The 25,203-nt window shown below is 41.3% G+C and overlaps 1 protein-coding gene across 1 annotated transcript in view; it reads left to right on the forward strand.

Moving 5' to 3' along the window:
* Positions 1-20,920, forward strand: part of LOC126106599 (replication protein A 70 kDa DNA-binding subunit-like) — a 32,549-nt gene extending 11,629 nt beyond the window's left edge. Inside the window, exon 3 of the mRNA XM_049912944.1 lies at positions 20,363-20,920. Within this exon, the coding sequence (XP_049768901.1) occupies positions 20,363-20,506 (144 nt within the window). The 3' untranslated portion in view covers positions 20,507-20,920. The remainder of the gene's footprint in view (positions 1-20,362) is intronic.
* The last annotated feature ends 4,283 nt before the right edge of the window (positions 20,921-25,203 follow it).

The raw sequence follows: 25,203 nt of genomic DNA on the forward strand, positions 1-25,203 counted from the left end.
AAAGTGGGATGGATATCTAAATCACAGAGCATTCGAAACTGAACAGATTGAGGACCAGCCACTTACAAAAATTTCGAGCCGCGAGACATTTATGTCATAATTTTAAATTTACTGGCACATTTGTGTGATGTATCTTAAAGTATAACACACGCAAAAAAAAAAAAAGATCAATATTACATGTGAAAGCTTAGCTTCTGTTGTAGCGTGTTAATCTTAGAGACCAATATTATATATGAAAGCTTAGCTTTTCTTGTAGATATACGGTACTGTGTACATTAATGTAAACCGTTAACTTTTCCTCTTGTGTGTTCGCGCTATGTAACAAGTGATGTTGCTATTGGCTGGCGAGATCTCGTGGCTTGAGATATGACTCGCTTACAAAAGGATATATCAACCTCGGTTTCAACACTGCGGAAACTAACACGCTGTGTTTGGTGCAATTCGAATTTATACTTTCGTAATACGAAAATATGCAGCGTATATGTTGCTGCAAAACAAAGGTCTTTCAAAACTTCTCTGCCCCGTCTTTTCTTTTTTGTCCCGGGAAGTTCTACGCGATTGCATAAAACGTTAACCATTCAAAGGATTGATAAGTTTTACAGTTCCGAGAGAAAATCTACGGAAAACGTACTGTCACTTAGCACGGAAAAAGTGTATTTTCGCCTGGGAAAAAGCATATTTTTTTTTAAACGGGATATCCGGGAGAAATCCGGGAATAATCCGGGAATTGTTTTTCCTTTTCCCTGTATACTCCCTGAATACATGGCTGTGTACTTTTGACTGACCTGTGTTTCTGTTGTGACTCGCCGGTCTTTCAAAGTGCCGCCTCGCAGTTACACGCGTCCTCCACGTGCGGCGCTGTCTGCCAGCCGTGCAGCAGCAGCGCCACCTAAGCGGCCAGCCAGCCAGCGGCCGATAGACTCGGACTCAGTCATTAATTGACTGTTAAAGTGACACACGTCTTAATCTGTTTACTTGATCTGTGACTTTCATGTATTGCATCATCCTTGAAATATATTTGTTCAACTTGAAGTTATAACAATTGGCGACGAGGTAGTGATTTTTCTTTTCCATCGTTGACCCACATGTTTCCTTGGCTACTTTAGAGCAACTATTGCAAGGTCTCATAGAACAGCAAACGCTTCTCACAAATGCGATTCGTGATTTCGTCGTGGCATTGAATGCGGGGCATCTCTCGTCGTTGTCTCTATCTCCTTTTCCTCGTTACAACAAGATGGCGGAAGACTGGTCTGATTACGAGAAACGTCATCGACAGCACTTCTTGGCATTTCATGTCGCGGCCGACCAAACATGTAAGTCTCTGTTCCTTTCATGGATTTCACCTCAAATGTATTGGTTGTTGTCGCACTTGGCTCCTTTGAAAGATCCTGTGTCTTTGTCCTTTGCTGAAATGTGCTCACTTCTGTCCATTTATTTTCAAAGCATATGCATGTGGTAGCCTCTCGTGTTGCCTTTTATTGTTCTCAAAAACAACCGAATCAATCCTATCGCACTAGGGCTGCTGAACTTCACGGCCTCAGTAGAAAGTGTCAATTTGTTACTGAAGTTCACAAAGAATCCTACACCGATTCCATGGTATGGGATGCTATTATCCGGTCGGCGCCTGACAAAGAAGATAGGCAACATACCCTTCAATTGGCAAATCTGGCTCTTGATGAAGTCCTATCCATCGCTCAGTCCTTTGAAATTTCTCGCGCCGCTGGAGCGCAAATAGAGGCGTGGGGTGACGTCGGGGAAATACCTCTGTGCGATGTTGACGAAGTGTGTGGCGTGGGCGTGTCCCCGCTGGCTGATGTGGCCACAGTAAGCTCCCAAGCGCAGCCTCGGCCTAACCGTAAACAAACCTCTAAGAAACTGCAGCAAAACCCACGGCAACTTCCTTCATGTCCGCAGTGTTTTACGAAACATTCACGAGAGGATTGTCCACAACATTGGGCCGTGTGTCACAAATGCAGAAAAAAAGGGTCATGTGTCATCCGTTTGCAAATACGACCGCATACATGATGTTCATGAACAATACGCTGATTCTGATTCTGTATTGTCTGTCAATTGTCGTCTTCCCTTTCAGGGAAGTATTCCTCACTGTCCAAATACTTGGTCGAGATGTTCGCATGCAGGTGGATACTGGTTTTGCTGCCACTATCATCAATTCTCCAATCCTGTCACCTGTTACTAGGCAATTACGGACTTACAATAAACAGAAGATTTCTCTCTTGGCACAATTTGATGCTGAGGTATATTACAAATCTGTCATTCACACTGTTCCCATATTTGTGGTCGATCATAGTAACGTGGAGAATCTTTTTGGTTTTGATGCCTTTCGCGTTTTTGGGTTCTCCATAGATGACTCTGTCAATATCGTCTCTGATGCTATTCCTTATGCTCAATTGGATTCCTTGTTGACTACATTTTTGTCCCTTTTTTCTCCTGGGTTAGGCCGTGCAAACAACTTTGAAGCTCATATCACTCTCAAACCCACTGCTCGGCCTAAGTTTTTTGGGCTCGGCCCATTCCTGTGGCCCTTCGTGATTGGGTAAAACGGGAGTTGGATCGTCTCACTGCGTCAGGGGTCTTGCTTCCTGTCACTTCCAGTGAGTGGTCCTCTCCTGTTGTTGTCGTTGCTAAGCCAAATGGTGATATTCATCTCTGCGGCGATTTCAAGGCCACTGTAAATGCTCAATGCCTTATCGACACTTACCCTATGCCTTGACCTGAAGAATTGTTCACTAAACTTGCTGGAGGCCAGTATTTTTCTAAACTTGACCTGCCAGAAGCTTATCATCGACTTCCTCTCGACACTGCTTCCCGGCAGTTTCTGGTCTTTAACACGCCTTTCGGCCTCTCTCAATACCAATGATTGCCATTCGGGTTTCCAGCGCCATTGCTCTCTTTCAGCGATTATTGGAACAATTATTGCTCCCTGTCCCTGGGTGTATCAATTACATGGACGACATTGTTGTCACTGGCTCCACCACTGAAGAACATCTTCAAAATCTCCGCACACTTTTTCATGTCTTCAGACTGCCGGTCTTAAGTTTAATCTTCAGAAATCACAATTTTTTTCAGGCATCTATCTACATCTACATTTATACTCCGCAAGCCACCCAACGGTGTGTGGCGGAGGGCACTTTACGTGCCACTGTCATTACCTCCCTTTCCTGTTCCAGTCGCGTATGGTTTGCGGGAAGAACGACTGTCTGAAAGCCTCTGTGCGCGCTCTAATCTCTCTAATTTTACATTCGTGATCTCCTCGGGAGGTATAAGGAGGGGGAAGCAATGTATTCGATACCTCATCTAGAAATGCACCCTCTCGAAACCTGGCGAGCAAGCTACACCACGATGCAGAGCGCCTCTCTTGCAGAGTCTGCCACTTGAGTTTGCTAAACATCTCTGTAACGCTATCACGGTTACCAAATAACCCTGTGACGAAACGCGCCGCTCTTCTTTGGATCTTCTCTATCTCCTCCGTCAACCCGATCTGGTACGGATCCCACACTGTTGAGCAATACTCAAGTATAGGTCGAACGAGTGTTTTGTAAGCCACCTCCGTTGTTGATGGACTACATTTTCTAAGGACTCTCCCAATGAATCTCAACCTGGTACCCGCCTTACCAACAATTAATTTTATATGATCATTCCACTTCAAATCGTTCTGCACGCATACTCCCAGATATTTTACAGAAGTAACAGCTACCAGTGTTTGTTCCGCTACCATATAATCATACAATAAAGGATCCTTCTTTCTATGTATTCGCAATACATTACATTTGTCTATGTTAAGGGTCAGTTGCCACTCCCTGAATCAAGTGCCTATCCGCTGCAGATCTTCCTGCATTTCGCTACAATTTTCTAATGCTGCAACTTCTCTGTATACTACAGCATCATCCGCGAAAAGCCGCATGGAACTTCCGACACTATCTACTAGGTCATTTATATATATTGTGAAAAGCAATGGTCCCATAACACTCCCCTGTGGCACGCCAGAGGTTACTTTAACGTCTGTAGACGTCTCTCCATTGATAACAACATGCTGTGTTCTGTTTGCTAAAAACTCTTCAATCCAGCCACACAGCTGGTCTGATATTCCATAGGCTCTTACTTTGTTTATCAGGCGACAGTGCGGAACTGTATCGAACGCCTTCCGGACGTCAAGGAAAATAGCATCTACCTCGGAGCCTGTATCTAATATTTTCTGGGTCTCATGAACAAATAAAGCGAGTTGGGTCTCACACGATCGCTGTTTCCGGAATCCATGTTGATTCCTACATAGTAGATTCTGGGTTTCCAAAAATGACATGATACTCGAGCAAAAAACATGTTCTAAAATTCTACAACAGATCGACGTCAGAGATATAGGTCTATAGTTTTGCGCATCTGCTCGACGACAGTTCTTGAAGACTGGGACTACCTGTGCTCTTTTCCAATCATTTGGAACCTTCCGTTCCTCTAGAGACTTGTGGTACACGGCTGTTAGAAGGGGGGCAAGTTCTTTCCCGTACTCTGTGTAGAATCGAATTGGTATCCCGTCAGGTCCAGTGGACATTCCTCTGTTGAGTGATTCCAGTTTCTTTTCTATTCCTTAGACACTTATTTCGATGTCAGCCATTTTTTCATTTATGCGAGGATTTAGAGAAGGAACTGCAGTGCGGTCTTCCTCTGTGAAACAGCTTTGGAAAAAGGTGTTTAGTATTTCAGCTTTATGCGTGTCATCCTCTGTTTCAATGCCATCATCATCCCGGAGTGTCTGGATATGCTGTTTCGAGCCACTTACTGATTTAACGTAAGACCAGAACTTCCTAGGATTTTCTGTCAAGTCGGTACCTAGCATTTTACTTTCGAATTCACTGAACGCTTCACGCATAGCCCTCCTTACGCTAACTTTGACATCGTTTAGCTTCTGTTTGTCTGAGAGGTTTTGGCTGCGTTAACTTGGAGTGAAACTTTTTGCTTTCGCAGTAGTTTCCTAACTTTGTTGTTGTACCACGGTGGGTTTGTCCTATCCCTCACAGTTTTACTCAGCACGTACCTGTCTAAAACGCATTTTACGATTGCCTTGAACTTTTTCCATAGACACTCAACACTGTCAGTGTCGGATCATAAATTTTCGTTTTGATCTGTTAGGTAGTCTGAAATCTGCCTTCTATTACTCTTGCTAAACAGATAAACCTTCCTCCCTTTTTTTATATTCCTATTAACTTCCATATTCAGGGATGCTGCAACGGCCTTATGATCACTGATTCCCTGTTCTGCACTTACAGAGTCGAAAAGTTCGGGTCTGTTTGTTATCAGTAGGTCCAAGATGTTATCTTCACGAGTCGGTTCTCTGTTTAATTGCTCGAGGTAATTTTCGGATAGTGCACTCAGTATAATGTCACTCGATGCTCTGTCCCTACCACCTGTCCTAAACATCTGAGTGTCCCAGTCTATATCTGGTAAATTGAAATCTCCACCTAAGACTATAACATGCTGAGAAAATTTATGTGAAACGTATTCCAAATTTTCTCTCAGTTGTTCTGCCACTAATGCTGCTGAGTCGGGGGGTCAGTAAAAGGAGCCAATTATTAACCTAGCTCGGTTGTTGAGTGTAACCTCCACCCATAATAATTCACAGGAACTATCCACTTCTACTTCACTACAGGATAAACTACTACTAACAGCGACGAACACTCCACCACCGGTTGCATGCAATCTATCCTTTCTAAACACCGTCTGTACCTTTGTAAAAATTTCGGCAGAATTTATCTCTGGCTTCAGCCAGCTTTCTGTACCTATAACGATTTCAGCTTCGGTGCTTTCTATCAGCGCTTGAAGTTCCGGTACTTTACCAACGCAGCTTCGACAGTTTACAATTACAATACCGATTGCTGCTTGGTCCCCGCATGTCCTGACTTTGCCCCGCACCCGTTGAGGCTGTTGCCCTTTCTGTACTTGCCCGAGGCCATCTAACCTAAAAAACCACCCAGCTCACGCCACTCAACCCCTGCTACCCGTGTAGCCGCTTGTTGCGTGTAGTTGACTCCTGACCTATCCAGCGGAACCCGAAACCCCACCACCCTATGGCGCAAGTCGAGGATCTGCAGTCCACACGGTCGCAGAACCGTCTCAGCCACTGATTCAGACCCTCCACTCGGCTCTGTACCAAAGGTCCGCAGTCAGTCCTGTCGACGATGCTGCAGATGGTGAGCTCTGCTTTCATCCCGCTAGCGAGACTGGCAGTCTTCACCAAATCAGATAGCCGCCGGACGCCAGAGAGGATTTCCTCTGATCCATAGCGACACAGATCGTTGGTGCCGACATGAGCGACCACCTGCAGATGGGTGCACCCAGTACCCTTCATGGCATCCGGAAGGACCCTTTCCACATCTGGAATGACTCCCCCCGGTATGCACACGGAGTGCACTTTGGTTTTCTTCCCCTCCCTTGCTGCCATATCCTTAAGGGGCCCCATTACGCGCCTGACGTTGGAGCTCCCAACTACCAGTAAGCCCACCCTCTGGGACCGCCCGGATCTTGCAGACTGAGGGGCAACCTCTGGAACAGGACAAGCAGCCATCTCAGGCTGAAGATCAGTATCAGCCTGAGACAGAGCCTGAAACTGGTTCGTCAGACAAACTGGAGAGGCCTTCCGTTCAGCCCTCCGGAATGTCTTTCGCCCCCTGCCACACCTTGAGACGACCTCCCACTCTACCACAGGTGAGGGATCAGCCTCAATGCGGGCAGTATCCCGGGCAACCACAGCCGTAGTCCGATCGGGGGATGCGTGGGACGAGCTGGCCGTCCCCGACAAACCCCCATCTGGACCCCCACAGTGATGCCCATTGGCAACAGCCCCAAGCTGTGTGATCGATGCCAACACTGCCTGAAGCTGGGAGCAAAGGGATGCCAACTCAGCCTGCATCCGAACACAGCAGTTGCAGTCCCTATTCATGCTAAAAACTGTTGTGCAAAGAACGTCTGAACTAATCTACAGAGAGCGCAAACAAATCAACACGTACTTGGGGTTTCAACTCTCTCGGGATGGTATTCGTCCGCTTCAACAGACTGTCGCTGTGATCGATGCCCTTCCTCGCCCTTCATCTGTTAAGGAACTGCAGGCCTTCTTGGGGAAAATAGCATACTATCACAAGTTTTTACCGTCTGCGGCTTCGGTGGCTCAGCCGTTGCATCGCCTGTCGCATAAAAACGTGCCTTTTCACTGGTCCGCGTCATGCGATGCGACTTTTCAGAAATTGAAGACTATGCTGAAACAGGCCCCGTGCCTGACTACTTATCGACCTGGCCAACATCTCGTTCTTGCCACGGACGCCTCTCAATATGGGGTCGGTGCAGTCCTTGTGCACGGTTTTTCTGACGGTTCTGAACAACCCATTGCTTATGCCTCCAAAACGCTCACAGATGCCCAACAAAAGTATTCTCACATTGAAAAAGAAGCTTTGGCCATTATTTATGCTCTTCATAGGTTTGGTGTTTTTCTCTATGGATCCAAATTTCATCTTGTTACAGATCACAAACCACTTGTTTCCTTGCTTCATCCATCAACCTCACTTCCTGACAAGGCTGCACACTGCCTCCAGCGTTGGGCTCTTTACTTGTCTCGTTTCAATTATGAGATTCATTTCCGCCCGACGGCTCAACATGCGAATGCTGATGCACTGTCTCACCTTCCCATGGGTCCTGATCTGGCATTTGATAGGGACGAACTTTTGTGTTTCCACCTGGATGTTGCCGAATAGCGGGTTGTGGACGGGTTCCCCATCACCGGGGACCGGCTGGCAGCTGCTAAGGGTTCTGACCCTACCCTCTCCCGGGTTTGACGCTGTATTCAGAAGGGTTGGCCAGATTGTCCGTCCGCTAAGACTTCTGATCCGTTGTGGAACTACTACGCTTTGCGTTACCGCCTCACGGCTAGGGATGGTGTTATCCTCCTTTCCACCGAAAATGCTTCGCCACATGTTATGGTACCTGCATCTTTGCGTGTTACGGTCTTGTGCCTCCTTCACCATGGGCACTGGGGTGTCTCTCGCACAAAATCTCTGGCGCGCCCCCATGTGTACTGGCCCAGCATCGACTCTGAAATCGCACACATGGTCACTGCCTGAGGCCCTTGTGTGCCACAGGCCGCCGCCCCGAAGTCATCTTTGTCACCGTGGCCTTCGCCTGAGAAGCCCTGGGAGCATATTCGTGCTGACTTCGCAGGACCTCCTTTTTTAGGTACTTACTGGCTTCTCATTATTGACGTCTACTCTAACTTTCCTTTCATTGTCCATTGCACGTCACCTACCACCGCGGCAACCACCAATGCTCTAGCTCGCATTTTCTCTTTGGAAGGCCTTCCCTCTACTCTTGTTACCGATAATGGTCCGCAATTTGCCTCTTCCGATTTTGCGTATTTTTGTCCCCATCACGGCGCCACGCATCTCACGGCCCCTCCGCTCCATCCACAGCCGATCGGTGAGGCTGAATGACTGGTCCGCACATTTAAGGCTCAGATGAGGAAATTCCTGACTTCTTCTGCTGCTGCTGATGTGCTTCTCCAATTTCTGGCTTCTTACCGTTTCACCCCGACGGGCAACCACAGCCCGGCTCAGCTCTAACATGGCCGACAGCCCCGCACGCTACTTCATCTTCTGCGGCCTTCCACCTCACGGCCACGGGCACCTTCGCTTGGCCGGTTCACCGCCGGCAACCTTGTATGGGTACGGGGATATGGCAGACAGCCAAAATGGAGTCCTGGCCGCATCTTACGACACCGTGGCCGACGCCTGTATGAAATCCAGGCGGACACGGTTGTTGCAGTGCGTCATTCGGACCAGCTTCGGCCTCGTGCGCCGGAAACGCCTGTTCCGAATGCCGCTACACCACCTTCGGCTCTACCTGACGCTCAGGGTCCTAGAATCCCTCATTACTCACAACGCAGTCCTCTCACCATCATATCGGTGCCAGCACAAGAACTGACGCCAACAGGAGATGTGCCCATACAGGAACCAGATGACCACCTTCTGTCGGAGCAACTCTACTCGCCTCCTTCTCCTATGGACGTGGACACATTGCCCATGTCTCCTGTTATAACAACCGGACTTGCCACAACGGGCAGATTGGTGCACGGGGCCCCAGCACATTCGACCCGCACGTCTCCTGTCATCTCGACCCTTTATCATCGGGGACACTTCCGTCTGTACGGGAAGCCGCCTCCTCGAGACTATATGGCCAGTCAAACAACATCTATGGACGCTAGCAATCTACAGGCCACCTCCATCAAGACCTGTGCAAAAACTTCAAAGTGGGGAAATGTGTTGTGACTCGCCGATCTTTCAAAGTGCCGCCGTGCAGTTACGTGCGTCCTCTACATGCAGCACTGTCTGCCAGCCATGCAGCAGCAGCAGCAGCTCCACCACCTAAGCGGCCAGCCAGCCAGCGGCTGCTAGACTCGGACTCAAGTCATGATTTGACTGTTAAAGTAGCACATGTCTTACTCTGTTTACTTGATACATGACTTTCATGTATTGCAGCGTCCTTGAAATATATTTGTTCAACTTGAAGTTATAACAGTTTCGAAGGAAAGTCACTGTCATATGTTGCTTCCTCCGAGAATTTTGGAGAGATAGTTGAAATTAGTTCATTCCCAGAATCTTGTGTTTGCTCTTTTCTAAAAACTCTAAAAGTCTTTATCACACTCATCATCACCACCCACATTGTGAACACAGAGTAGTCTTTTATATGAAAGATACACAGACTCACACAGTCATTTGCTGGGCTTCGAAGTGGCACATGTTGTGAGTAAAATGGCACATGGAACCACCTAGACTTGAAAGTGAATTAAATCTTTCTGGATTCAGAAAGCTTCAACCGGTACCAACATTTTTTTACCTTTCAGTGGGTGGATTTTTTTAGTAATGGAACAAGATTGTTCTCTGGCCCATCTTTGCTTCTTTTAGAGTCTTTTGAAAAACTGAAGAAGATGCACACCAGCTTACGGATTTGAGGTTATGGTCCCGTATTATAGTGTGGTTGCTCTGCTTGTGTCAGATTGCTGTTGTGAATGTGAATGTCACTTCTTTGGACTCAATCATGCTATCTCAACTTCTGTTGGACAAGGAAAATTAGCAAAGGTCGAGACTAAACTGTCATTTCATATACTTCAATTTGGGGCAGTGGATTTTTGTCACCTGGTGTAAGAATGAATGTATATTTTATGATTGAACCTACAGGTATCTGTGACAGAATGCCAAATGCTGAACCTTTACCTTTCATAAGTATAATCTGAAATGAAACATAAATATGCTTACTTTTCAGTCTTGTCATGCTATCTGTTTTATTAAGTCTTTTTCAATCTACAATGGTGGCAGTATACATTATTTCGCCAGAGGAAAGTCCAATTGTTGTAATTTTATTTATTGGAATTGTCATATTTTCATTTATTTGACTTGTCATTTGTTTTCTCCATTGAGGAGAAACCATTAATTAATTGATAGTGTTACTGTTCACTGTTAATGTATGGATTGTAGGTACAAATGTGTAATACAGTGGTACCACAAGTGCAGATTTGTGTACATGTAACATGTATTTACCATGACCAGTGCCCTTCTTGATTAATCATAAGTGAACTGCCTAACAAATTGCATGAAGTATTTGTAAGTCAGAGAAGAGTTTTCTCCCCCACACTCCCCTCCGCAGTGTTATTCATTACCAGCCCCCCACTGCTGTAACACAGAGTTATGAGGCCCTAATTGTAACTGTTATGATTCATTTTTACTATGCACTTTGTTTTTCTGTAAACTGTGTTTATTTTGTGCAACATGATGCCAAGAGTTCGCTATGCGTGTGATTGGGATGATAATATCCTGCAATCAAATGAAACTACACGGTTCCAGAGACCTTTTCAAGTCTCATACATCTAAGACCTATATCTGCAGACTGAATCAATGAATGAAAATTTGTACAAAGTCCAGGATTCAAACCCGAGTCTCCTGTTCTGAAGGCAAATGTGTGAACCACTATACCGTCCTGCCACGTTAGCTGTGCACAAATGTACAGGCTACCCTAGCACGCCTCCCTCCTCAGTCCAGATTCCTATGCATGTCTCAGCCCATTCGATTCTGTCGCCAAAACTGACCGTGGGCCCTTGGTACTGAGTTGAGTGGAAAGACTGAACCAGAGACTTCAAATATCCTGTGACGAGCTTGGCTGCAACTTCCTGGACTTGCACGATACGATTGAAACTGCAGGGTCCCCCTAAAAGGGTGAGGTGTGCAGTACACATCACAGGCTGCTACTCGGGGGTGGGGTGAGCACACCGATTTTTTAGATTAGATGACTCTCCATCCAATCCAGACAAACATAGCCGTAGGAAACCCAGAAGTATCAGTTTAAGATCGAAAGACGTGCCTCCCACATTTATTTATTTTTATCATTTTTATCATACAGCTCGAAACACGTATTTAATGTGCATGAGCAATGTTATAATAATTACATTTAGATTATTGATACACAATATAAATAGGTTACATGCTATTAAGTAAAAGATCACTTAAGTATATTTAACATAGCATTCCTCAGGTCAAATCATGCCAGCACCATACTGTATGGGCACTTCAATATAAGCCATTTTTTTAACTCATTTTTAAATATTCTACCAGAAAGCTGTTTCAGGTTGTTTGGCAGAGAATTATAAAATATTGCTCCCTTAATGAAAGGGGTATTTGTTGTTAGATTCAATCGTCTGCTCACCATATGAAAGTCTCATTTGTGTCTTGTATTGTAATCATGGATTTCCATATCCCTGTTTGTCACTTTTTTGTCTTTTTTCACTAATAATATTGATTGAAACATATATACTGCATAGATAGTCATAATATTAAACTTAATAAACAGGTTTTACACGAAGTTCTGGGTCTTACTTTTGCCATAGTTCTTATTACTCTTTTCTGCAATACAAATACCCTTTTTATATTGTATTGGCTACACCCACCCCACAATACAATTCCATAAGATAGATGGGGATACACCAACCCAAAATACGCTATTTTTATTGCTTCGATATCTAAATATTGAACTAATCTCCCTAGTAAATACAGACTAGATGTTATTTTACCACAGACATGATCTATTTGCTGATTCCACGAAAGTCTGTCATCTATATATATCCCCAGAAATTTACATTCTGAACAGGTATTTTCCTGAATGTCCTCATTTACAACAGTATTTTTATTTGAGCCACTTGTCTTAAAATAAATTAAATTAGTTTTGTTAATATTGACCCTTAAGTTTTCTTTTTCATAATGTGTTTGGGCTTTTTCAGCTAAATTTTGTACCACTGAATTTAGGTCATCATTACTACATGCCCAGCAAACCCCAGAGCTGTCATCAGCATACATAGTAATACAATGACTGGTGTCTAATACTTTTGGGAAATCATTCACGTAGCAAATAAACAAGAAGGGGTGCCTTGTGGCACACCAAAATTTATATTTCTTATCTTTGATCTTCTTTTTACGATTACCTCTCCGTTATCATACACAACTTCTGTGCATTGTTGTCTATCTTGAAGGTAAGATTCTATTAAAAGCAACAGTTTCCCACTGACACCATTATAAGCAAGTTTACTTAAAAGAACGCCATGATGGACTCTGTGAAACGGTTTGGAAAGATCTAAAAACAGTCCTGCCATTTTGTAACCCTCATTTATTTTCTCCATCAGACAGTGTACAAACTGTACTGCTGCAGATATGGTGCCCCGACCACTTCTAAAGCCGTGTTGGAAATCTCCTATTAAGTTATTCATATTATAGTGTTTGATTAACATTTCTAGCATTATTTTTTCAATTAATTTACCAAACACTGAGGTTAAGGCAACTGGTCTGTAGTTCTGTGGTTGTTTTCTTTCCCCTTTTTTATATAAAGGTTTAACTATAGCAAGTTTCAGTTTCTTCGGAAACACTCCTTCTTCAAGTACACAATTTATTAGATGGACTAATGGTCTGGCTAACTCACCCTTGCATTTTTTTAGTAGAAAAGGAGAAAATTCATCCCATCCAGCTGATCTTTTATTTTTTAGGCTGTCAGTTAGCTGTGTTATGTCCTTGATTGTTACTGTAGGTAGCTTACAAGAGTCCCGTTCCTTTTCCTTATCATATTTAAACTGCCTCTCCTGTTTCATGCAAGTATCATTTTCAATAGCATCTATAAAGTAATCATTAAATATATTACTAACTATATAAGGATCAGAAAAAATATCATTATGTATACTTAACTCTATATTATTAATTTTAGTTTTTGAATCAGTGTTCCTCATATCATTAACTACTGCCCAGCACGACTTTGAGACACAGTCAGAATTTCTGATCTGTTTACTAATATGTTCTACTTTCCTTCTCCTTACTTCCTTGCGATACTCATATTTATATTTTTTATAATCCTCTTGATATGAATCAAGACTGGTTTCTCTGTGTAGCTTATACATATACTCCATTTCTTCTTTGAGTCTTTTCGTTTTTTCATCCAGTTTTACATGTTTGACTACTGGAGGTTTATTTTTATTTACATTGATCTTCTTTGCCGAGATTGTAATATCAATATGTCTAGTTAAAATTTTTACAAATACTTCCTATTTGCTGTCAGCTCCCCTTTCCCTATAAACTGATTCCCAAGATTCTTGACCCAAAGTTTTCTTTAGCAAGGTGATGTTGTATTCAGAAAATAGTCTTCTATTCTCATATTTTTTGTTTTGTTTGAGTTTATTAAGACAACCAATCACTAATAATTGTCCTAGATGATCAGATATGTGCCCGTTTACAGTCTGTGCGGACACAACATTTTCATAATTGGTCATTACATGATCTATGGAACTGCTGCTTGACTCAGTTATTCTAGTGGGCACATGACCAAGTAGATCTTTAATATCATAGGATCGTATGCAGTCTTGTAAGCCTTAGCATTCCTGGCTGTCGCTTAGTGTGTTTATATTAAAGTCTCCTAAAATTATAATCTTTACTGTATTTCCACCCTTACTTAGCTTCCCCAATACACTATCCAGTGCTTCCAGGAAAACCTCAAGATTACCAGAAGGGGCTCGATATATACCTACCACAATAAGTGGGACGGATGCAATCATCAACTTAATTATCACTGCTTCAAAATCTTTCTCAATACAATAATCATTAACCCATGATACTTTTTCTACAGAACTTATTAGGTTACATTTCCTTACGTAAGTAGCAACACCCCCTCCTTTATGTTCTATTCTATAGAAAAATGATGTAAGATTATACTCCTGTAACTTATAATATTGAATATTATGGTTAGCTTTTTGATGCTCCGTAACCACGATTACATGTGGAGCTAGATCTGTAACTAAGGCCTCAAAAACATCGATTTTGTTACTCAAGCCCTCAAAATTATAATGTAAAAATGATACATTAGTACAATCATGAGAGGATATATCCTTGTCAAGGTTAATATTATCACACAAATTGATAGTTTCTAAATTAGGAACACTGAGCGAGTTTATCATCCTAAAAAATCAACAGTCTTGACATTGCAGTGAGGAATTATTTCCGTTTGCTTGCTCTGCAGGCATATATAATCATCACTTCTGTCTTTCGTGTGTATGACATCTGAGGTACAAGGTAGCAGATTTGAATTATTGCTTTTTGTTTCCTCAGTTGATGTCAGTTGCTAGAATATTCTTACCCAGACGATTAAGATGTAGTCCGTGTACAGTGAAGCTGCTTCTTTGATAACTGTTAAGGTCCAGCAGTCTCACATTTTTTAACTTGGAGCAGAAATGTTTTAATTTTTTATTTGTAGATCGGATTTCTCGGTTCACACAGGACCAGTCAGGCAGATCAAATCTCACCGGAATATTTGACACTATCACATTTATATGGGCCAAATCATTAACATAACAATCAACTTTTTAATAAAGGAACTGGCCTCGTTGCAATAAACATCATTTGAACCTGCTATAATAACGACGACATCACTTTATGTAAAATCAGTGCAGTCATTGTTTACAGAGCTTGTTACATCAACAAACTTCACCCCAGGTTTAATAACAGATGAAATTTGCACGTTTTCCGTGGTCGAGTTAGACATACAATCTGAAATATTGAGTGCATGACTATCTCCGTAAATTTTAACATTCGTTTTATACTGAAATTGAGCTTGTTTAACCTTATGACTATTTTTTGTAGTTTTGGTGACACTACTTGCAGTTGCAGTTGCACTTTCACACGTGGTTTTCAATTCTTGTTGCTGTTTTGTTTGATGTATTTCACCCACATTGGACTGTTTTTCACGTATTAATCTAGCATTTTCTTCATTTAAACATAGTATTTCAGTTTTTAATACCTGAATGTCATTTTGTAGTAATTTTATAATTTCATTTTTGGAGTCCAGTACACATACAAGATCGGCCGTTTCATTACGTAAACAAGCGTGACACGTCCACGGAAAATCCTCACTGATGTATTTTAAGTTTATTTTCGTGCACTTTTCGTGTAACCAATAGTTGCACTTGACACACCAAATAACTTTCGTCACTCGCTTTTGACATTCTTTACACGACGAACTGCTTATTTTTTGCCTTTTGGACGAGAGCACAGTGCCACTACACTTTTCTATCGGCGCCATCTTCTACCTGTGAAAGCATTAAAATCCCTGTAGTTAACTGCCAAAGTATGCGCAACAAGATGCCAAAGTTTGAAGCGCTCATGAAAAGCAGCTAAACTCACATAATAGTAGGGATGGAAAGCTTGTTCAAACCTGAAATTGATAGCAGTGAGATTTTTGGGGAAAATTGAAATGTATATCAAAAGGATAGGCAAATGGGAAATGGAGGTGGTGTATTTGTCACAGTAGACAAGAAACTCAAATCCAATGAGGTAGAAATTGAAGCTGCGTGCGAGAGCATTTGGGCAAGACTCAGTGTGAGAGAAGGGCATAAAATGTTAATTGGATCCTTCTTGTCGCCCATTGGACTGATATCGTGACATAACCAAAATCTTTAGGAAAAACCTCTTTGAGGATGTCCACATCGATACTGGTATGAGTGAACATGATGCAGTTGTGGCAGCAGTGATCACCAAAGGCCAAAGGACAACCAAAACAAGTAGAAAGATATATGTTCAGTGAAGTAGATAAAGAATCAGTAGTGTCGTATATCAATGAGGAACTTGAAAGTTTCAGCACAGGGAAGGAGCATGTAGAGCAACTATGGCTCAAATTTAAAACATAGTTGATCATGCACTGGATGGATTTATACCCAGGAGAACAGTTCATAATGGGCATAATAGGTGTAAAACAAAGCATAGGCTATAGATAGTGATGTTGAATGAAACATGTTTGGCTGTCGAGAGAGTAATGTGTGATGCCTTCAGTGATTACTGTAGCAGAATATTGTCAAATGATATTTCACAAAACCTAAAGAAATTCTGGTTGGATTTAAACGCTGTTAGTGGCACCAAAGTTAGCATCCAGTTCACAGCAAATGAGAGAGAAACTGAAATTGATGGTAGCAAAGCAGAAGCTGAAATGCTGAACTCCATTTTCAAATGTTTATTTGCCAAGGAAAACCCAGGAGAATTGCCCCAGTTTAATCCTTCTACCACTAAAAAGATGCATGAAAAAAGTATTAATGTCAGTGGTGTCGAGAGACAGCTAAAATTGTTAAAACTGCCATTGTTCGGGCAAGACTTGGTAAAGCTCCAGGGCCTGACTGAATCCCTATCAGATTCCATTCTCTATTTGCGACTAGGTTTCCCCCTCTTCTAACTTTAATCTATCGTAGACCTTGCAAACAAAAAAACGGGGGAAAAGTGCAGGTCACCCATATAAAAGAAGGATAGTAGAAGTGATCCACAGAACTACCATCCAGTATCATTGACATCAATTTGTTGTAAAACCTTAAAAGATATTGTGAGCTCTGACATAGTAAGGTATCTTGAACAGAATGACCTCCTCCATGCCAGCCATTGTGGATTCCGAAAACATCCATAATGTGAAACCCATTTCACACTTTTCTCATATGACATACTGAAAGCTTTGGATCAAGGCAGTCATGTAGACTCTGTATTTCTTGCTTTCCAAAAAGCATTTAACTCAGCACCACAACTGAGCTTATTGTCAAAAGTATGATAATATGGGATATCAAGTGAAATTTGTGACTGGATTGAGGACTTTTTGCTAGGGAGTACACAGCATATTATCTTGGATGGAGAGTCATCATTATTTGTATATTAATGATCTTGCAAACAATATTAATAGTAACCCCAGACTTTTTGCAAATGATGCCATTATCTGTAGTGAAGTGCTGTCTGAAGCCATATAAATAATTCAGTCAGATCTTGGGACAATTTCTAAGTGGTGGAAGGATTGGCAACTTGCTTTAAATGTTCAGAAACATAAAATTGTGCATTTCACAATACATAAAGATGTAGTAGCCTTTGACTATAATATCAATGAGTCACAGATGGAATTGGCCAACTCATAGAAATACCTGGGTGGAACACTTTGTAGGGATATTAAATGGAATGATCATGTAGGGTCAGTCAAGGATAAAACAGGTGGTAGACTCTGATTTACTGGTAGAAAACTGGGACACTGCAATCAGTCTACTAAGGACACTGCTTAAAAATCACTCATGTGACCCACTCTGGAACTTGTAATAAGTAGACCAAATGGGGGATATTGAATGTGTACAGAGAAGGACAGCACAAATGGTCACAAGTTTGTTTTACCCTCGGGTGAGTGTCACAGAGATGCTGAAGAAACAGAAGCGGCAGACTCTTGAGGATAGGCGTAAACTAACCCGAGCAAGTCTACTAACAAAGTCTTAAATGATGACTCTAGAGATATATTACATCCCCGTACATATTGCTAACATAGGGATTGTGAAGACAAGATTACAATAATTACAGCATGTACAAGGCATTCAAACAGTCATTCTTCCTATGCTCCATAAATGAGTGGATCGGTAATGGGAAGAAACCCTAATAACTGGTACAATAGGATGTACCCTCTTCCATGCTCTTCATGGTGGTTTGCGAATTTAGATGTAGGTGTATTACTCCTAAAGTCTTAACAGCATTGCAGAGGCTCTCCAACTGTTTTGAAATAGCACCTCAGCATTGAACAGAATGGGGGATCCTGCCTGAAACCTAGCCATAGGTGCTTTAATCTGGAACCATACAGTTTTAGTTTACTAAATCACATATGCCTGGTTTCAGGCAGGATTGCCCATTTTCTTCGAAGTTGATGTGGTATTTCAGTACAGTTGAAGAGCCTCTGCAATGCTCTTAGAGTTTATGGGTAATACCGAATGTGCCGAGGTGTGAATGGGTATTTGGTTTGAGGGGGAAGTATGTTAGGGTAGTTGCACAAAGCCACTGTGCCAGGGTGGCATAGAGGTTAGTGCAACTGCCCATGTAGCAGGAGACCCTGGTCTGAACCCTGACCTTCGTACAAATTTCCATTCATCGCTTCAGTCTGCACATAATATCCTAAAAGGTAAAATCATGTGTTGATGGAAATAATTGCAGACATATTTGTTGTTGCTTTGTAAATTTGGCACTTGAATGTAGGAGAAAAACCTCTATTATTCGAGTAAGTAAATACCAAATTTAAAAAAAGAAAAGAAGTTAAACTGATTTTCAGTCTTCAAACAGTTTCATCGCAACTGTTTCCCCTGTAGGTGCCATAAATTTACATCTCGTGCTACATATAAATCAGCAGTTTTATTTTCCTGTGTTCATTTGAATTGTCTCATCTTACACATAACTCAGCAATTTTACTTTCCTCCATTTATTTGCATCTCTTTTTGGAATTGTGATTATTTTTTCCTTAAAAGAGGGAAAGACATGAAATTTCCTTTTTCAGGGGTACTCATGAAACAGGCACAATATATAAAAATTATGCCATTCCATTGTGCCAGAGTGCTTACAGCAACCAGTTAAGAATTATTCCACAATAAAAACAGTCTTGGTTGCAAAATTAGTTAATATCAGTGCTGCGTTTCACCCTTTTGGCTCCTCACTAGATTGTGTAAAAGTGGGTGGATATGTGACCCATCCATAATGTTGTTGTTGTGGTCTTCAGTCCAGAGATTGGTTTGATGCAGCTCTCCATGCTACTCTATCCTGTGCAAGCTTCTTCATCTCCCAGTACCTACTGCAACTTACATCCTTCTGTATCTGTTTAGTGTATTCATCTCTTAGTCTCCCTCTACAATTTTTACCCTCCACACTGCCCTCCAATGCTAAATTTGTGATCCCTTGTTGCCTCAGAACATGTCCTACCAACCGATCCCTTCTTCTAGTTAAGTTGTGGCACAAACTTCTCTTCTCCCCAATCCTATTCAATACTTCCTCATTAGTTATGTGATCTACCTATCTAATCTTCAGCATTCTTCTGTAGCACCACATTTCAAATGCTTCTATTCTCTTATTGTCCAAACTATTTATCATCCATGTTTCACTTCCATACATGGCTACACTCCATACAAATACTTTAAGAAATGACTTCCTGACACTTAAATCTATACTCAATGTTAACAAATTTCTCTTCTTCAGAAACGCTTTCCTTGCCACTGCCAGTTTACATTTTATATCTCCTCTACTTCGACCATCATGTTATTTTGCTCCCCAAATAGCAAAACTCCTTTACTACTTTAATTGTCTCATTTCCTAATCTTATTCACTCAGCATCACCAGACATAATTAGACTACATTCCATTATCCTCGTTTTGCTTTTGTTGATGTTTATCTTATATCCTCCTTTCAAGACACTGTCCATTCCGTTCAACTGCTCTTCCAAGTCCTTTGCTGTCTCTGACAGAATTACAATGTCATCGGTGAACCTCAAAGTTTTTATTTCTTCTCCATGGATTTTAATTCCCACTCCGAATTTTTCTTTTGTTTTCTTTACTGCTTGCTCAATATACAGACTGAATAAGATTGGGGAGAGGCTACAACCCTATCTCACTCCGTTCCCAACCACTGCTTCCCTTTCATGCCCCTCGACTCTTACAACTGCCATCTGCTTTCTGTACAAATTGTAAATAGCCTTTCGCTCCCGGTATTTTACCCCTGCCACCTTTAGAATTTGAAAGAGAGTATTCCAGTCAACCATCATAAAGCCATATAAAATGGATTCTTGTGTCCATTTTCCATTTTATGTGGCTTTATGATGGCTGTGTTACATATCCAACTACTGTTGTAGACTTTGGTAATGCCCCAAAAGGGTGAAACGGGTGATTGATATTAACGAATTTCATAACCAAAACTGTTTTTATTCTGTAAGCACAACATTGCTGTGACCTCTATTAACACATTGTAACTTGTTTCAGGAGGGGAGAGAGTATTTCATCAGTCAATGTAAGCTGAAACCAGAAAACAAGAGATATAGCGAAGTGAATCACGATTACCAAATGACGTTTACAAATCAGACAATAGTTATACCTGTGACGTCTCCTGGCGAGACATTCACATAATCGTTGTAATATATGAAAAATAAGAAACATTTGTATGTATTATTATTTCATTTCTGTATGAATGGTTGTTGATTATGCGGACTCTGTAAAAGAAGAAACAATCTTTTTGTTTGTGCAATAATTATGTATCTATATCTATGTGGTCAGCGAGTGTAGAAATTGAAGCAGACAATGATAATTAGAAAAGATAACAAAGGTTCGTATTAAATTGCCTATAAATAGTGGAGGTTAAACCATTACTCTGTCTGTCTTCTTGTAGCCATTAAAGTCTTAAGATCCTGTAATGCTCAATTGAATGCTTGGTTAGCTTTCTTTTGTTGCTTGTTCGAGAAAGATGCCATTGGAGGCTGGTGAATGAGAAAGGTGTACTTTAAATTTATGTTGATTTTTGAATATAGAAATTGTTAAAAATACTTGTAATAATTTATTGCTAGCTTGCCCAGTATTTAATTCCACATTTTAGCCATTTTCAGCATATTTAGAGTTTTTCGTGACACAGAGCTGTGCAGCAATCTCGGGAGCCGCTGCCGTGACAAATTCAAATTAAATTGAATGAAAGCAGTATTCCTGCAGGCAGGTAATGGTACATTAAAATTATTTCTTTCAGCTTCCCAGAGACCTGAGAGGTGAATGGAGGATTTTATTATATCATCTTCAGGTGGACATGGGCAACTGCTATTACAATATCAGTGACGTAAATAATTTATGTAAATGAAGTAATAAAATTTTACTTGTGTGATATCAAAGACTGCTGTGATGAAACCTGTTATGGATAATAATAAAAAAATCAAATTTCATTTATAGTTTCATGCTCTCGTGTCAGTCATCACAATCAATAGTGTTCATATATTAAAAAATCCACTGCAGCTTTTACATTTAGCGAACATAGCATAGTCCAACTGCTGTACGTATAATAACAGTAATTTTCAGTGCATTTCAGAGATGAAAGTAGCAAAGGACATGTTTAATTTCATAATTAGTTACAGTAATGATACCGTGTTCCATTTATAATGAGCCAGATCAGGTTTATATAAAAAATAGTTTGCAAATTAAAGATCGTACGTGCACAGCAGGAAATCTTTTAGTGTCGTGTGAATTCCCACGTAATAGATCAAGGTTCACAAAGTTAAAATATTTTCAACTGCAGAAGCTAATAGTGAGAATTGCATTTTATCTGTTGTGCTTGCAACAATAAGCAATATATAGTTAATTAAAATATTATGCCATACAAACTGCATATAAAGTCAAAAGTGCGGTGGGGATTACGCAGAAAACCGTTTAATGATGATGTCGTGAGCATCCCTCACATTACTTTTAACTTTATACCTCTAAACAAACTTGCTGACACTGATCTTGCAGCACTTGTCGGTAAGTAGATTTATGTTGAAGAGACTTTTCATGAAATGGTTTGTGAACATTTATGCTCTCAGTCAGAATACATCTCATTTCAAGCACTGAAGTTTGTAGTTAAAACCAGAATACGAACCCTAAAGTGTATAAAGCTCCGAATGAAGAAGCAGAGGCTTACCGTACTGTATCCATCCGGTACGGAGTTTTCTTACGTAAATGATGTGGCAGTTTTTATACACATCATTAACTGAACACTTCACACGGTGTGATGTATATGTGTATGTTTGTTCTGTAATACATTACAAGATGTTGTGAAAAACACCTTAACACAGGGAGTGATGCAACCTTATTACCTTGTGAATTATATGTATGTTGCACACTTACATAATAAGTATGGAAATGAAAAATCATTGGCAGAATATAAATGTGGAGAGATTAAAGGTAACAACTCAATGTATAGTTGAGACTCTTGAGTTGTCAGTAGGAACACAACCTAGACTGAGAATGTTGCTTAGCTTTGCAGTTAATTCATTTTCAGGGCTAAAAGAACAAGTACACATGCCATCATTGCCCCAGTCAGCTACACTATACTGGCAGGAGACAAAGGTGGAGGTGGGAAATGGGAGAGAGATTAGAAGGCAGAGCAGCTAATGGTAGCTAGAAACAGTAAGTGTGCAGGACAGGAATGTGACACTCGTGAGCTCACCCTAGTACAGGCAGGGATAGCTGCAGGTGGCTCATAATGGTGTGGGAGAGTGGATTGGCAGAGGGAATAGAACAGAGCAAGAGGGGGTTTAGAGGAAAGAGTTGGAGTGCAAAATGGCACGGATGAGGAACAGAGGTGGGGTGTGGGACAGGGGCTAGCAGAGGTTGAGGCCAGGAGGCCCGCCTGACTGAAGGCACGTTGTAAGGACAGCTCCTGTCTTCACGGCGCAATTCAGAAAAAGCTGCTGTTGGGGGAGGATGAAGATGGAACAGGTTGTGAAGCAGCTGTTGAAGTAGAGAATGTTGTGCTCAACACACCCCTCCAGCTTTACTCTTGGCCACAGTTTGATTGTCTTCAGCTTGTTAGCACTCAAGCCTATATAAAAGCCTGTGCAGAAGTTACTGCAAAGTTGGTGTATGATATGACTGCTTTCATTGATGCCTCTGTCACTAATAGGGTAGCATCTACATATGGCACAGGAGGGGGGAGAGAGGATGGAATATATTGTGCTTCACAAGTGCACAGAATAGGTCTCGCTCCCGGATGTCACACAGGGTACCGTCGATGTGGCGGGACGGTTCGTCGGAGCGGTGTGGCACTTGGCGAACCTCGTTTCGTAGATTGGGTGGGCAGTGGAATACAGCTATGGAGGTGGCAGTTCCTGGGATGTGGTTCAGAGGAAATTATTTAACAAGTGTAATTGTAGCTATTCTACCTTACTACGTCTCAAGTTCCTCTGATTTACTCTGGAAGTAAGGATGCATTCTACATTATACAAAATTGATAATGAATTATAAAATACGATAATTTGTTAATAACTAAAAATTGGCATTGTGTTACAAAAATACGTAAGTAACCACTTTGCCTCTGCATAGTTTTACTGGCACTGGATATACTTCAGTAGATTGTTGTTGCTGCTCATAAACCAGGCTTTGGTATTTGAGGTACATAGCGTATACTCTATAGACGTGTGCTGGCTAGTGGAGGCTACATTAGCTGAGAGCAATGTTTTGAGCTGTACTTGTTTTGTAGTATACTGAGTCTACTAAGAAATGTTGTCATAATACTACATATATGTGAGTATACTCTGCATATTATTCACAATGTAACGCTTCACGCTTCCACATTTGGTTGTTTTTCTTAATGTATGTACAAACTTATACGTATAATACATTGTGCAATATTTTCAGTTTTAAGTCATCATTCCCTGATTAGTTATGTAGCATAAATCCGTACCATATAGATGACATGTTTTACAAATCCCTTATCTATATTTGGTTATTTTTAATGATTTGTTGGTGAATTTGATGACAGTTTCGCTACTGATTTACTGGTCATCTGTAATATATTCTGTTAGTTTTTGTAACAGTTGGCTAAATACAAAACTGTTCAAACAGTACAGTTATTATACTCCTATTCAAATATCTTTGTGACTAGACACATTGCAGTGGCAGGAGCAGTGTTGCCAATGTGTAGCCAGCCATGATAGACAGAGCTCTGCACGTCCATACAAAATGGCCAACACAGGTAGCGTGTTGTGCTCAAGAAGGGACTACTATTGAGGTGACAGCTGATGTGTACCACTCGCGTCACTGAACTGTCAACAGAAAGTAATTTTATTCTGGTTATGATGCAGCTGAGAGATGAAAACTTGAAATAAGACATCATGCCTGACTCAGCAGATGTCAGAAGTTGGCTTAAAGGTAATGATTGTTACCCCTTTCTTTCCTTCCTTCCTTCCTTTGTTCCTTTGTCAGTGTGTATGTGTGTGTGTGTGGGGGGGGGGGGTAGATAATTAAATGTAGAAATAAGGGAAGAAAAAACTTGTCTGAGCCACTGTTTTTGTATGTTTTCTTTCTTGTCCATTTCCTTTTCATCTCCTCTCTGTCTCTCATGTGATTTATCAGAATTTATCTGTTGTGCACCTGGATTGTAGTGGTGGACTGCAAACTCTTACATACTTGCACCTCAGTTACTGTAATACAACACACTTCACAGATGATTGTGCAATTGAAACAGTCATGAAAGTTCATGAATTGAAATAATAATTGTATGGTTAATCCAGAAGAATCACTGACACTAGGCAACAGAAAAAATGTGTTTATAAATTAAATTATTTTCCACTCACAGCATTTGGTGCCCCTACAGGTAATCAATTAGTGGGTGTATATATGGAGAGCTAATTAAACATACGGAATATATAACCAACACAGTTAAGGCTTATATACGAATTTGGCCTAGTGGATTTAGTGGAGCAACAATTTATTTAACTGTTGTGAAAATATAAAATCCTGTAGTGGCTCAGTTTCAGTAAAGCCCAATCATTAGACCACAAAAAATATTTCTCACCACTATCTTACAATCCATGTGCAAGATATGGCATCAGATATCTCCAGTGTTCCACTAAAAAATAATTCAAACTCCCAACTACTGCTCTAAGCTGAAAACTCGCAAAAATATCCACACATCAGCTGATGGACAAATCCTGTCACTGAAACAGAAAACTATTCAAAATCCTGAGCTGCTGTCCTCAGACTGTCCCTTGTAAAATGTTATAAGTATAAAACCAGTTCAGCCAATTTCTCACTAAAAACAGGCACTGCAACATAATGCAAACCAGTATAACTGCTAACTCCCTGAC

Source organism: Schistocerca cancellata, chromosome 10 (assembly GCF_023864275.1).
Source record: "Schistocerca cancellata isolate TAMUIC-IGC-003103 chromosome 10, iqSchCanc2.1, whole genome shotgun sequence".
NCBI classification, from domain to species: domain Eukaryota; kingdom Metazoa; phylum Arthropoda; class Insecta; order Orthoptera; family Acrididae; genus Schistocerca; species Schistocerca cancellata.